The 14,820-nt window shown below is 36.1% G+C and overlaps 1 protein-coding gene across 4 annotated transcripts; it reads right to left on the bottom strand.

The window, feature by feature from the left end:
- Nucleotides 1–2,618: 2,618 nt before the first annotated feature.
- LOC105139633 (RING/FYVE/PHD zinc finger superfamily protein) lies at nucleotides 2,619–14,209 on the bottom strand. Of its 4 annotated transcripts, none has more exons than XM_011046138.1 (12): nucleotides 13,900–14,209; nucleotides 13,606–13,674; nucleotides 10,492–11,613; nucleotides 10,117–10,202; nucleotides 9,885–9,979; nucleotides 9,480–9,770; nucleotides 7,999–8,508; nucleotides 7,121–7,874; nucleotides 6,777–7,007; nucleotides 6,563–6,684; nucleotides 5,660–6,051; nucleotides 2,619–3,926 (listed from the first exon to the last, which is right to left on the bottom strand). In XM_011046138.1, the coding sequence occupies exons 1-12, from the start codon at nucleotides 13,969–13,971 to the stop codon at nucleotides 2,919–2,921; spliced, it is 4,752 nt and encodes a 1,583-aa protein (XP_011044440.1). In that variant the 5' UTR covers nucleotides 13,972–14,209; the 3' UTR covers nucleotides 2,619–2,918. The 4 variants fall into 4 exon arrangements, with proteins under 4 accessions (XP_011044440.1, XP_011044441.1, XP_011044443.1 ...); XM_011046139.1 differs by having other exon boundaries at nucleotides 8,008–8,508; XM_011046141.1 differs by having other exon boundaries at nucleotides 13,606–13,664; nucleotides 13,900–13,966.
- Between the last annotated feature and the right edge of the window lie 611 nt (nucleotides 14,210–14,820).

Raw genomic sequence — 14,820 nt, 5'->3', positions numbered from 1 at the left:
TTTTTCCTCTTGAAGATATGTCTTCTTCAAGATTTTCCCCTGGTGAAATTCTTGCACCAATATCAAGAATTTTTACCTAACTCTTAAAAATTTACAAGAATAATTTTGTTTTCACAACAAACTCTGTTACTAAAGTGAATATTACAATTGAAGTTTTATTATCTCTATAATTCACTAAATAGCAATAAATTATTAATGGCATGTAACTCTTTTTGTACCCTTAAAGGAGCTAAGTTATATAAGCTCTAACTCTCTAAAATTATTTTTTAGTAATTTTTTTGAAAGGGCAAATACTAGAGCTTCACTTAGAAATATTAGTGTACCATCTAGATTTTGAATATAAGAATTATCTATGGCTTTTATTTGATTAATCATCTACCCTCTTAAGTTCTTGATTTTAATTCTCTATATTTTTGCTTATTTGGTATTATACCTAGGTATAACTCTTTTTATATCTTTGGTTGCATTTATTTTGTTCTCTTACCATCCATCAAACAATACAATCTTACTACTCTATATGTAAGGTGTACTTTTCTAGGATATAATAATGTTTATAAGGGATTTATGTATTATGATTTGGCTATTAATAAACTTTAATTTTTTGAAATATAGTCTTTTTTGAAAATCAATATTTCTTTTAGTCTTTTACTTCTCATGATTCCTATTCAATTACTCTTCATAATTTTGATGATTTATCAAGTTTAAATAAATATTTTAACTCAAGAATTATATATAAAAGACATTGTTTGTTAGTCTTACTACCTCACTTAGCCCTAACATGTCTTAGTGAACCTCATTAATCATCTCAAATTTCATGTCCTTTAGATAGGTATGAGTTCTCATATATATCCTTTCAAGTCATTCTTAATACTGCTATTGTACCTAAGTCTGACTCACAAACTGTTACTCAAACATGTTAAAAGTAAGCTATAAAAGAAGAGTTTTAGGTTCTCAAGAAAATCACATTTGGAATATTATTTCTTGTCTTAATGGAATCAAACTTCTTGGTTGAAAAATAGGTTTATATTATAAAGTTATGGTCTCGTTGTTATATTGTGAGGTATAAAGTCCATTTAGTGGCTATTCGGAGTCAACAAAAATATATTCTTAATTATAAATAGATGTTTGTACTTGTGAAAGGGATGACTATTGTTTGCACCATTATGGTTTTTACTGCCTAAAAATGGTGGTCAATCCCACATATGGATGTGAAGAATGAATTTCTACATAGAAACCTTAAAGAATACACACACACACACTTGTTACTAGGTTATTGTATTTCTTGTATATATGGATGATATTGTTATTATAAGGTTTGATTCTAGGTTGATTAAGTAACTATAGACTTATCTTAACACTCTAATTCATATGAAAGAGTTTGGTATTCTCCAATATTTTTTTGGCCTTAAGGTACATCATTGTCTAACTAACACACTTTTGCATGAATAGAAATATATTGAAGAGCTTCTTACCTTAGTTGGTTTTTAGTCCAAAATACCAACAATGTAGTCTTTACACCAATAAAGATCAACTTGAAGCTATAACAATATAATGACGAGTTATTATCTAATCTCTTGTTATGTTGACAGTTGATAAAAAAGTTAAAATTATTTGACAATTACTCACCTTGATATTTGTTTTATTATGCAGCAAATTAGCGTATGAGAGCTTCTTATCATTCTCACTTAGTTATTGTATGACATATTCTTTGTTATCTAAAGGATACTTCTCTTCATTATTATTTTTTTCTATCAAGATTTCTTTATCATTGAAAGATTTTAATAATATAGATTGGTTTGTCAATCCTAATATTTATTATTTAGTTATGGATTGGTACATGTTTCTTGATAATACTCATACTTTTTAGAAAAGTAAGAAGGATCATATCATCCACATGCTTTGAGATTGTATGACTTTGAGATCTATTAAGTGAACTTAATATTCCTTAGCTTACTTCTACTACTATTCATACTAAAAAATCCTATTGCCATTCAAATTGCTACCAATTTAATCTTTAATGAGGACATATGAATGGAATCAATGGAATCGAAGACGGATCGAGCAGCACGAGCATTAACAACGAACTCTGTCGAGAGAGACATGTTTGGAATATTCAATAGCGTGGAACAGATTTCATATCCAGCAGTACCAGGCAAAGTAGACTCCCTTGAAGCAATCTAGATCCAAGCATCCACGTATGGAATTGCTATGCAATGTGCTTCCAAATGGAAGTTGACAGTAGTAGTGCCTCGCCGCCAAGTTGCGACCCTCTCAGAGCAGTTCATCATTGTACCATGTACACACACACTAATACAAATGAAAAACAATTTGGAGAAATTTATATCATTGCAGGAGCCTGATTTCACATCGATCCACCACGTAACTGAGCGTTAGACTAGCGCAGTCCAGCGATTACGAGATGCATTCTATAAAACACACCCAGCGCTCCTCCAGTCAAGAGTCCTCAGCCTTGACGGCTTATTATCTATTAAAGCGAATAGAAAGAGAGGATCTACCTTATCCCTGCTGCCCTCAAGCCAACATGCATCATCTTTTAATACCATTTTCCTGGCAACAAACAGTTCATTATGACAGCTGCACCAATACCAAGAAGCAAATAAGAAGGCAAAAAATATCTAGGAAGTCGGAAAAATCATGAGGTTGCAAATATCTCATGGCATTTTTAAAACTGTGCCGGCTTTAAAAATCTCTTTATATACAAAACAGCCGTGACTCCGCACTCCAGACACGAGCTAACAGAAAAGTAAAGAGGAAAAATTATTAGTAACTCCTGTGTGGGTTTATGAACAGATGGAATTGATTTCCCTATAAAGCCCACGGAAGACCTTCGAGTGTGTGATTGGACACATTCACCACATCCATGCAGGGCACTATACATATGGCGAGTTGCCATAGCTCTATTTATCTGAAAGGTCCCCAAAAAGGAGCAGTGAAGTATTCACATGACGCCTTTCAGGCACAAGCTGCTCTGTTTTTGAAACAGGTTTCACAGTTTGTTCCTTGTCTGGAAATGGGAATGAGAGGGAAAGGGAGAGGGAAGCAGAGACGCCATCGTCTTCTTCCTTATTCAACACCTTGTCTGGGGGCTTGTTCTGGTTATCATTTTTATCTACCAATCCGAAGAAAGGCAGGATTCCCTTACTAGGGGATTTTGTCTCAGCCCCCAAGGCAAGCTCGAGATTTGGAATCCCATCACGAACTTTATCCTCATCATTTGATGAGTTCCAGGGCATGGAGTTACCAGGCAACCAAATATCCTTGACATGATGTGAATCCACAGGAAAGAAGTACCTTTCACTAGTTCCTAGGTCCTCCAAGATAACTTTTTCATCAGATGCTTTGTCATAGCTCTTCTCCTCAATTGAAGAGCTCGAACCCAAATCACATGTCTGAGAAGTAAAACTACCACTCAAAGAATTTCCATCTCTTGAAACACTACCCCCATATAGTTCCCTGAAACCCGTCTTCAGCTTCTTCCCAATACTCTCTCCATCTACTAACTTGTTATTATCTGCCTTATTCCACAGAGCTTTATGAGTCACGCTACTCGAAGTCAGTGGTGCAGTCTCTGACAGATCAATGTATGGTCGTTTCCTTGGGGTTTTCTCTGAAGAAGCCTCCACATCCAGAATCACATTCTCTTCATTCAAGTCCCTTTCAACTTTAACATTATTTATATCACAGTATGTTCTATCAACTATTTTTTCCTCACCAAAAGTCGTCCTGCCACCTGAATCTTGATTACCAACACCAAAAATCTTGAAAGATGGCATACCTTCTCCAAAACATGAAGTACCTTCATGCATTTGTATCTCCACCACATCAGAGCTAGAATTAGTTCCAGTTACCTCAGCACAAGATTTAAACTCCACATCCATACTGCACTCAGGATGATCAACTTCTTCCTGTGAAAAGAAGGGTCAGCACTGATTGAATTGTAAAGGAAGGCGAAAAGAAGTATAAAACAAGCTTCAATGAAACAATATGCAGAAAGAACAAGAACGAAAAATATAAGTAAACAATTTGGAACTATTTCCAGAGACTTGGAGTTGTGCTCACTTTTAGATAGCAATTTTCAGATTTTTCCCCAGCATACATCTTTATTCTAAAATCATTCCTAAATAGAAAACTAAGAAAAGGTGTTTACTAACTCAGTACATAGTTTCAAATATAGAAACAAGGGCCTCGCTAGGATTGTCTTCAAAATAATAAATAACTGGGTTTAAATAAAGGGGAACTAAACAAGGCTCTTCTTTCTAAAGTGGAATTTGAAGGGCAACTTTTAGAAGTGAGATTAAAAAACAGGTGTTTCCAAGAAAAAGGTGAATAGCAAACACGTTTTCACAATATTCTGTCTTCTAGAAAACTGAAAAATACACTTTTTTTTGCGAATTTTTTTCTGGCTCCACTGTTTCCTAAAGGCAAGAATGGTTAAATGGGCAATCTCAAGATCATTTTTTGCCCAACATTTCAGAAGTGCTCAAACCCCACTAAAGTTAATTCACTATCTTTGACTTTAAGTTTTCTTTCTTCTCCTTCTAGGGAGATAAATCAAGGACCTCGAGGAGCAAGAAATATATAAAAGCCACACGCAATAAACATAACAAAGCAGCACACATGAAACAAGAATTTTACATGGAATTTGACCATGTCAGTCAAACTGCAAAAAAGTCCACTACAAGAAGCCCACATTCTAAATCTCTCAGTAAACTAGAATAAGATCGAGAAGCATAAGCCAGGAAGTTGCAGTATTCAAAAGGCCCCATTAGTGCTGGAGTTGACAAATGATTTGAGCATTAATAGGTCATGGAGTTCTTTACGGAAATCATGGTTATAATGCATGAGGTCATGGGAAGCTATGTTCAGGAGCACAAAATATTTGATCCTTGGGCAATATAAACACATTCCATAACAAAATCATTTATATGCACATCACCGGGAAAAATAATTCAAACTAACATGAAATTTACTTTGTACACAAAAACTTCCAATAAGCATCCGAAAAATAACCTCTAAAATGCTAAACCCATCTGGATTTTAAATATCTAGGGTCACAAACAAGGCTTTTTAGAAAAGAAAATATGTACTTCAAAAATCTAATGTTATTAGATACAGGAAAAGGCATAGTTTAGAAATAGAAAATAAAGGTAATTTAGAACAAAATGCTTTATAAAATTACAATGAATCTCAAATCTCAAAGTCACATTCAAGTAAGTCATGCATGCCACCTTTCTGAAGTAGCATGCATACAAAATGTTCTGATTGGATGTGGTGATAAAAGAAACCAGAATGTTGCTGCCACTTATTTTTTAATATATGGAAAAGTCACAAGGCAAGAAAAACTTGAGAAATTCATTTGATTGCTAAATTGCTGATCAGTGATGGCTAATGTCAAGTTAAAAAATGAGTCGAAAATTCAAAAATTAATCTGTCACTCTCTTTCTCAATCACTCTCTTTTGGGAATAGAGGAAGTCAGGGTTAAGACGCATCATATGTTTATTTTCAGGATTATAGTGTGTCAGCCACTGCACAAAATAGTCATCATTCCACCCAGACTCCAACATAGATAAAACCAAGATGTAAATATCAACCAAATAAGTGTTTTCTTGTTTGTCGTGTGCGAGGCAAAAAAATTACCAGGGAAGAACTGCTGCATCTAGCTTCTGGGCACCATGGGGTATTGCTTCCTGGAATCTTTGGCATGGATTTGGAGTCAAGCTTCCCATCTTGACTCTCTTGGATCGTTTGTGAATTAAATACTTTGTTATCAGAATTCCTGTTTAAGGACACACATGGCTTTTCAGGAGCATTTGATGTAAGAGGCACATTACAAGAACTGTCACATGCAGATGTTTCTTTAACAATATTTTCAGATGGGCAGAGATTCTCAGGTGAAGACAAGACTGCAGCAGGAATGTCTGTGTCCCGGGGCACCACATTCAAACTGGGAATAACTAACTTCTTAAATGAATTTGAATCAGATCTCCTTCCCCTGAACACTCCCCACAAGAAATACAACATGTTCCAACCTGCAAATAATAATCACACACTAAATTATTTTAATTCCATGACTTCTAAGCATACATGTAGGCTCCTCACAAATTCCTACCAGAAAAGCAGTCGAACATGTTAGATAGGAATCAGCACAACCGAGTAGCAGCAACACAAGAAAGAAGTGATTTAAAGTAATAAACAAAAAGAGAGAGAAAATGACCAAGAAGACCATACCATGCAACTACAAAAGAGAGGAAGGGAATTAAAGTTATATAGCCAAGTCAGAATCAGGCTTTATTATGCATGGAGAATTAGCAATGTTTTTGCCGCAAGCTGAATTGCAAAAATGAAAATCAGAAAGCTGACCAGAATAGGATGCTTCATCAACATCCATAGACTAATATTTTATGGTGTAGGTCTCACAAAGATCTCATTCCAACAGAAATTCAGCGTGAATCAACCTCAAGGTCTAAAACACATCCTATAACAAAATGATTATGGTGCAACAGAATCAGTGTCTAGAAAGCAATTTCCCAATATTCTTACGCTGGGAGTTCTCTGGAAGCTGAGTGGATGGGAATATAAAGAATTCAACACCACCAAATGATCCTTTCAGGGCCAGATCCTTTCTAATCATGTTGTCCAACAATCCCTTGTAGTTCTCGTAACTGTAATATGAGCAGTTTAAAAACCAAATAAATACATGGGCAGATAAATGATGAAAAAAACACTCAATCAGAAAAGACATGCATATATTAACCTTTCAAAATCCTTGGCAAAGAAGTAAAGCGCGATATTTTCCTCTTTAGCACCACTGATGTGGAATTGTCTTGGCCATGTGCTTAGGCGAGGTACTTCATCCAAGTTAATATTCTGGGGAAACTTGTTGACCATGTCATGGACTTTAGGTGATGCACAAGTCGATAGATGAGCTTGAATTCCACCATATAGGTCGATAAATTTTTCAGATCTATGCACTTCAAGCACCCCCCTGTATTTACATAGAAGAAGCTTACCTAAATTGTACTTTTTAAAACATGTGCAGGAAAGAATGTGGAAGAATATGTAAAGACAACGCACACAAATTAGCAAGGATAAACTTACTGCCAGATATATTCATGCTCTGGGATGGCTGACATCTTCGTAAGGACAGACTTCTCCACTGAAGTATGAGCAGGCTTTCCCAAATATGGGGCAATGGAATCCAATTGCCCCACCTTGGAAGGACAAACAGTATCAGTGGAGTGCTCATTAAGCTGCTTCACATTATTAATATTTGTTGATTTGCAGAGCTCAGAGGAAGAAGCACCATGGTTTGCTTGCCTTTCAAGTGTTCCTTCATTCATCTTATTTAAAACTGAGAACTGATCTTGAATCTCGCTACTTGCATCCACATTTAACAAGGACAACCCATCAGATTGATCACTTTCTTTTTTCTTTCTGTATATTCCAGGCCTCTTAAGCATAGCAGCCTCAATTGCAGCTTTCAATTTACTACCTTTGCTCATCCCCTCTCTGGAAGTTCTAGAAATAGGTACATCAGAACCAGAGGCCATAGGACTAACAACAGTGCAATTTTCTGTAGCATGACCAACTTCCTTGCACTTTTGACAAGTGACAATTTTCAAACCAGTGGTACCAGCAGGCCTCAAGTGACTGACAGAACTTTCCCTAACCTTTTCACCTTGATTTGATGATTCCCGTGATTGAGGTAAGCCATCTTGCAAATTTTCAATAGCATTATTGAGCTGTCTCTCAGCATTCAAGGAACTGGACAATGGTTCATATTTAGGGCTAATTTGGTTCGATTTTTGTTCCCCAGAAGCACTGCTAATTCCATGTGTAGATGAAACTCGAACTGCATTGGCAAACAATAAAATAGCTTAGCTCACTTTAACTAAAAATTAAAAATAAAATGTCCATCACAAAATACAACCATGAAACAACATTATCTTTTGTCAAGTCTAACCATCAAGAAATACCTGAAGTACCTGGGATATCTGCACTTTTACGACCCACACTACTAGTTGATCTTGATAAGGTACCCAATTTTCCATCAGACTGTGTGGACTTCAACTCTCTGTTGATGCTTGTGGATGATGCTATGGCACTTTCAACACGAGGAGTGATCCTTTGATCAACCTTAGGTGTTGAAACAGCACTGTTTGGCATTGAGCTACCTAAAGGGCGATCCAGCCCCAACAAGGTTTTTCTATCAACTGCATTCTGGTCTTTCACTTGTTTTAACCCTATTGCATCTTGAGTGTGAGAATATTTGGATGAAATCATTTTACCTTTTGATTCAATAGCGACAGATCGGCCTGAGTTCACAGATTTAAATGACATAGATTTACTCATCATCCTAGCAGGCCTCTCCTTCATATCAAGAGAACTCTCTCTGGTCCCCTTGTGCTTTTGAGGAAATTCATTGACAAGTTTCACTTTTGGTTTGGAATTTACAGTGTTGAACGAGTTGGATTTCAATAAGGTACCTGTAGAAAAAGGAAATTGTCTTGATTCTTGACATAATAAAACCAAGTTTGTAAGAAACATTAGAAAGTGCAAAGCCACAGAGACATCAGGTTTAGATTATGTTTGTTTTTAGGCTAATCTTGCTTGGAAAAAAATTGAGGAAATGAGGAAAACTTAAGGGATTAACATTTAACCCATAAGGGGGTCATATATTAATTTAATGGGGGCTGAGGGAATGGATTGTAAGATGGGAATTTTTTATTTTCATTTTTATTTTTTTTGTGCATCTCTCTATTCCTTGAACCCTTCACCCATTTCCCTCCTCTTCCACTCACATCATTATTAGGCCGCACCAATACACATTATTTACTAGTAATTTTCAAAATATTTCATTTAAATTTTGATTTGGAATCTATTGGGCCCCACCATTACACATTTTTTACACCTACAGAACATCACGAACACTTCACCCTTCAAACACTCTTTACACCATTAATACTTCATCACTTGACACTTAACCCTCCAATCTTTAACCCCACACCAACTACAACCTTAAATTACACAAGGCATTAAAATATTCTTTCTTTTTACACTACTTTGAACACGTGAACCATGAACCATACCAACACTCACATCCTAATTCTTGATCCATATAGATTACATGTCCGCCAGATTTTGATAGGCCTTCCAGTTATGTCAACATTTATGTTCATCAAAAATTATAAACAATTATCAAATTGAAGACCTATATTGGATAGCAAGCCTCTATAGCTGTCCAATGGATCTAAAATTGAAACACAGATCTACATAAATGGGAACCTAAACCTATTGTTAGTTTGGTGAAACATAAAATGTGGATTGAATAGAAAGTTGTGAAGCGTGCAAAAAAATTTGCCATACATGTATAACTTAAATTGAAACTGGCTCTATGCATTGTACAGTGTGAATATGACCAAAAAGGAAAGTGAGCCGGCAAGGCTCTGATTCTTACCCTTGGGGGTTTGAACACGTGAACCATTCAGAGAAGGGTGAGCAGTTTCCCGAATATCAACACTACAGCGACTTCCAAAATAAGTTTGATGAGCTATCTTTACTTTTCCTTTATCTAAGCTCTTGAATGAAGTATCTCGAGATACTGCAGCTATTCTGCTAGGACTGCATGACTTGGGTGATGCCAAGCTTGATTCAGTAGCCTGCCTTTTGGATACTGAAACCAGTTCCATAGTTTCTGCCTGTCTCTTGCCAGAGCTTTGTGTACTATTCATTCTTTTTTCCTCAGCATCTGAACGTTCAATTAATATTGTAAAGATGCTAATATGAAAACACAATTGTCCAGAACTTATTTTTTAATCACTGAAAAAAAAAAAGATAATTAGGACTGCTATTTCAGCTTTACCTTGCTTTTGATTTTCAGTTTCCTCAGCCAACTTGCATTCTTCACACAGCCAATCACCTTCAGGAACTTTCTGAAGCATGTCTCGCATACAATAGCTGATTAGTAGCAATAGCCATGTTAAAACTTGGGCTAGAAACAATGCAATGTAAGATTAAGAAAAAAAAGGTAGAAAAGAAAATAACCAATTTGGATTGCCAACTGAAAATATAGATGAAAGGATGTATATTCTTACGTGTGTTCTGCACCATCAGTGCACCTACTACATATAGCAAGCAAATCCTCTCGACCTGCATCCCCGCAAATATCACATACTTTTACCTGTTTCAGGCAAGCAAAACAGTTCAGAAAGGACAGGGGAACCCACAGGGAGAGAAATTAAGGGGCACATCACAGAGAATAGAAACAACAGAGAGAAGGGAACACACCCATGTACGAGCTCCAAAAATATAAATTGAATGAGAGAAAATACTTTAAAGCCACCGGAACGCAAGAAGTATAAATTGAAAAGAGAATGAAAAAACAAGTTCTGAAAGCTGTCCAAAAGCACACCTTAAGCTGATGCATGTATAATCCTTCTTAGTAAACGAGCATAAGAACAATTACTTACATCATGTTCCAGAATTTCAGATTCATCACTCTCGTCTATGGATGCAAATTGCAAATGAGGCTCCTGCATATCTGCTAGCTCATCCAAATCATTCAACTTCTCTTCTCGTCCAGCTTGCTCAGAAACTTTAAAACCCTCATTTGATTGGGCCCCACTATCCTTGTCAGCCTCCACTTCTAATTCTGAATAGATTTTACTTGAAACCTTGGAACTCTCAGCATTAATGGTACTTTTACCATCTGCATTGTTATGTGCAGCCAAGTTGCCACCACAATCAATATTAGATGCTGCTTCTTTTGACAATGACAGGTTAACTTGTTCCATTGGGCATTCAAATGGTTTTCCATGGTCATGTAAAGATGGATGTTCATTGAAACATTTACCATTTGCAGTCAAGGAAAGGCAGTTAGTCTGGACCTTTGGTGTGCTACTACCAGCATCAGCATCATTTGAAGGAGTCTCCAATGAGCCTGAATTGTGAGAAACTAGTGCCTTTCCAGATCCTTCCACTTCTAAAGCTGAACTTCGTAATAAATTATCCCTCTCTAAATTCTTCTTAAGATAACTAACCACTTTGCTTGCATCACTAGCTCTACTAACACATGATATGGTATCATCATGGCCCTCTTCAGATTTAGTATCCCCATGCTTCTTAGAGAGAGTTTTCTGATCTGAAAGACACTGTGGTTTTGGAGAAAAATGATCCTCGGTAACAGCTCTACCAGAGGACAATTTTGGAAGCATCGGAGACTCAGCTGAGGCATCAGCATCAGATGACCTTATGTTTGCTTTACTTTCCGCATTTTCAGACAGAGAGTCATGACTTGAACTAACACTGAGCAAGTTGCTTGCTTCACTAGTGGTATGCTGTAAGCTGTCATGTGCTCTGCTTTTAAAAGAGACTATACCATCACCATCATTATTAGAATACTGACTTGATGCAGTTACACGACAGGTTTCATCAGAAAACTCATCACCCTTTGATCCCATACAGGCTAGCTTAAGATGCATACAAGATGAACAAGGAGCAGAGCACACGTTACAAGTCCCAGACTCAGCTCTCATACGAACCTTCCGTCTCATCGAAGGCTTGCCTAATCCTTTTTCAGCCTGTGATGGTTCCTAATGAAAATTAAGAAGAAAATAAGAAATCAGATAACAACAAAATCAGGGGTGCAATGCTCACCTTCTTAGTGAAGAAAAGCAAAAAGGCACTCTTAACTATTCCTCAGATGGTAAATCTGCATGCAGATGATACATTTAAAAACCAAACCAGACTATATAAGGTTTGCACTAACGCAGTAAGCACTTTTCTTGGGGTTTTCTAAAGGCAGTAACTAATTTACTTGCATGCTGCCCATGGCCAATAGCCCTGTAACAATCATCTTACTCACTGATATAACAAAACCAATTGGATTATGAAAATGTTACTTAAGGCATGAAATTATTTTATATTTGTTGAGTAGTAAGCCTTTGCGTTATTAGGATAATCCTTTGATAATGAAAGACTTCTTCATACAACGACTCATCCAATGTGCATTTCCAAAATCCTTTTATAAACAGAAGGTCTTATTGCTTCATCCTCCCCAGGAAACATTTTGAACACCTATGTTCCATGAGATACAGGAGAAGAATAGTTTTTCCACACATTAATACTACCTCAAAAATCATATGTCCAATTCCTGTTTTGTATTTAAATTAGCACAAGCCAAGAGAAACAAAAGCATGGCAAGCAAAAAAGTAATTGCAGGAAGCTTCAACCAGTCCAAGAATGACTACTTCCTTTCATTTTCGCTCGGTGTCTCCTTAACCAAACCAGAAGGCTTCTACCATTAGCCTCTAAAAGAGTCCAGAATAGTGAACTTCAAGCATATCAAGGACATTTATTCAAATAGACAAAAATAAGGGAGTGCATTCAATTATCCAAGTCTAAAATAGCCAGGGAGCATCAACCATCACTGTCTTTAGGTTGAAACCAAGGGTGGTTTATATGCCATACAATATAAATTCACAAGATCTCTTGAGCCAATATTGTACCTAATTAAAACCAAGACAAGGACTTGCCTTTTGAAAGAGATATCTCCTTTCATGACAGCTTCATTTTTACACCCTTGTGCAGTAACAACAGTAAGCAAGTTCCTATCAAGTGACGAGTGCTCTTTTACAATACATGGAGAGGGGATGTAGCATACACAAGCCAAATGCGTGTCTCTCTCTCTCCTATCAATGCTATACACATATCTGTGTGTGTGCGCGCGTGTGTGTGTATTTAGCAGCTGATCATTACCCTTTTAGAAACCCACTTCCTATCAATGCTAAGAATAGTAAGATGAATTACTGTAACAGGAAAAAAAATGAATCACAAAATAGATTAAGCAGCATATAACTCCTAACCTCAGAAGGTTATAAAAGGCATCAACAATAAACACATTTTCATGTAGACATGAATTAGAATATGGAAGTACGATATCAGAGTAAAACAAAATAGAAAACTGTAAAGCTAGTACCATAAAGTTAATGCACACGTAGTAATATTATTACAAGTCTTCCCTCCTAAACACCAGGACTTCTCACGCCTTAGTTTTGCAACAGTGGTCATCACTGGACCAAGTTCATTGGCAAGTTTATGATTTAAGAGCAATATATGGCAATCTTATAGGACTTGAGAATAACAGCAATATATGGCAATTTTACGGGACTTCAGAATAATGGATGAGTCAAACTTGATTCACCATTTGATAGATTAGCTACGCTCCATCAAAGTTTATAGTAATGTTAGTCCACAGTGAAGATGATGAAAAAAAACAGAGCAGCATGCTATTCGGTCTAAAGTGTTTATCCGATACAACTCCAATCCCAACAAAACATATAGACAACATCTATAGCTAGATTATCATCCAAACACTCCATTGCATCAACTTCCATGAAAGAAAGAGTCAATACATCTTAAATGCTACCAACCCAAGATGACAAACCCGATTGCAATATTCAATTTCATCCATTTATGCAGGTATTCGTTCAATTGAAGGTGCTCGCTTTTAGAGAGAACTCGTAAGGGAAAGGGAGAGAAGAAAATAGTAAACAAACAGAATGTAAATTACCCTTTCTCCTCACCATATACTTCTTCTGAGTTTTGTCCAATGGCCCTTGCATAAGATGACCCTCCCTCAACACTGACGTGATCTAAAAAAACACCGTCAAAACGACAATTTAATCAGGGAAAAAAAATCCCAAACATACAGAAAAAACACAAAATTGAATACAAAACCAATCAATCAACAGAACAAAACACCCAAAAAAACCCTAATCCACTGACTAGCCCAAAACGCAGACTTCCGAAACAATCCAAAATCAGTAATAACCAAACAGGAATTAATCAAAAAACGAAACCCTAAAAAAATAACATGCCTTTGGTTCCCCAATTATCTCCGTCGCGTTATACAACTCTTGGACGTTCCTTCCTCTTCGCTTGGCTGCCATCCCCTTCTCCACCGACACAATCCACCACAACCCAACACCATCAATCCCTAGATTATTTTTCTCCAAGTTTCACAAAAATTCTTATCTAATCTACCCTTTCTCTCCTCTCACTTTATCAATCACACAGAAGAAAACTACAACAATCAGATTATATTTCTAATAATACAACAGGATCTAATTAATACACTTATTTATCTATAATTCTTGTTATTATTATTATTATTATTATTATTATTATTATATATAGTATCTCTCTATGATCTGGAAAGAAAATATTGAAATGGTCGGTCTGAATAAATACTAATAAAATCCTTAATCAACTTCTGCATGCTCTCTCTCTCTCTCTCTCTCTCTCTCTCTAAGCTTTTGATTGCTTCTCCATCTGTTTGTGTCCGTGTTCTATTTATCTTTATCTCTCTCACACAAGAGGACTGAAGTTTTTTCTTTTATTTTTCTCTCTCCATATATTTTCTCCCCTTCTTTTTTTCTCTCTCCACATAAAAAATAAGTTTTCATTTTAACTTCTGGATTTTGAAAGCTATTACAATGTAGTCCTTTATATATTTTTAAAAAAATAAAAAAACATATTCACCCCTTAATTTGCAATTGTCGTTCTCTTAGTTTTTTCATGCCAATTAAAAAAATTATTAATTAAAATGTTCTTTTTTATCCGTGTTTTTTTTCAATTATAATTCACACATAAAACGGCCTTCAATTTGTAAGAATTTGATAAAATACCAAGTAAGACAATTTCTTCTTGCACTGTCTTATAGATTTGATGAGTTCCACAGAGAAACTAACACTGTGATGGGTGGAGAAGCTCACCCAATGTCTAAAATGACAAAACCA

The sequence above is a fragment of the Populus euphratica genome, unplaced genomic scaffold, assembly GCF_000495115.2.
Source record: "Populus euphratica unplaced genomic scaffold, PopEup_1.0 scaffold96.1, whole genome shotgun sequence".
NCBI classification, from domain to species: Eukaryota; Viridiplantae; Streptophyta; class Magnoliopsida; order Malpighiales; family Salicaceae; genus Populus; species Populus euphratica.
The sequence above is the reverse complement of the archived record's forward strand: the minus strand, read 5'-3'. Positions and strand labels throughout refer to the sequence as shown.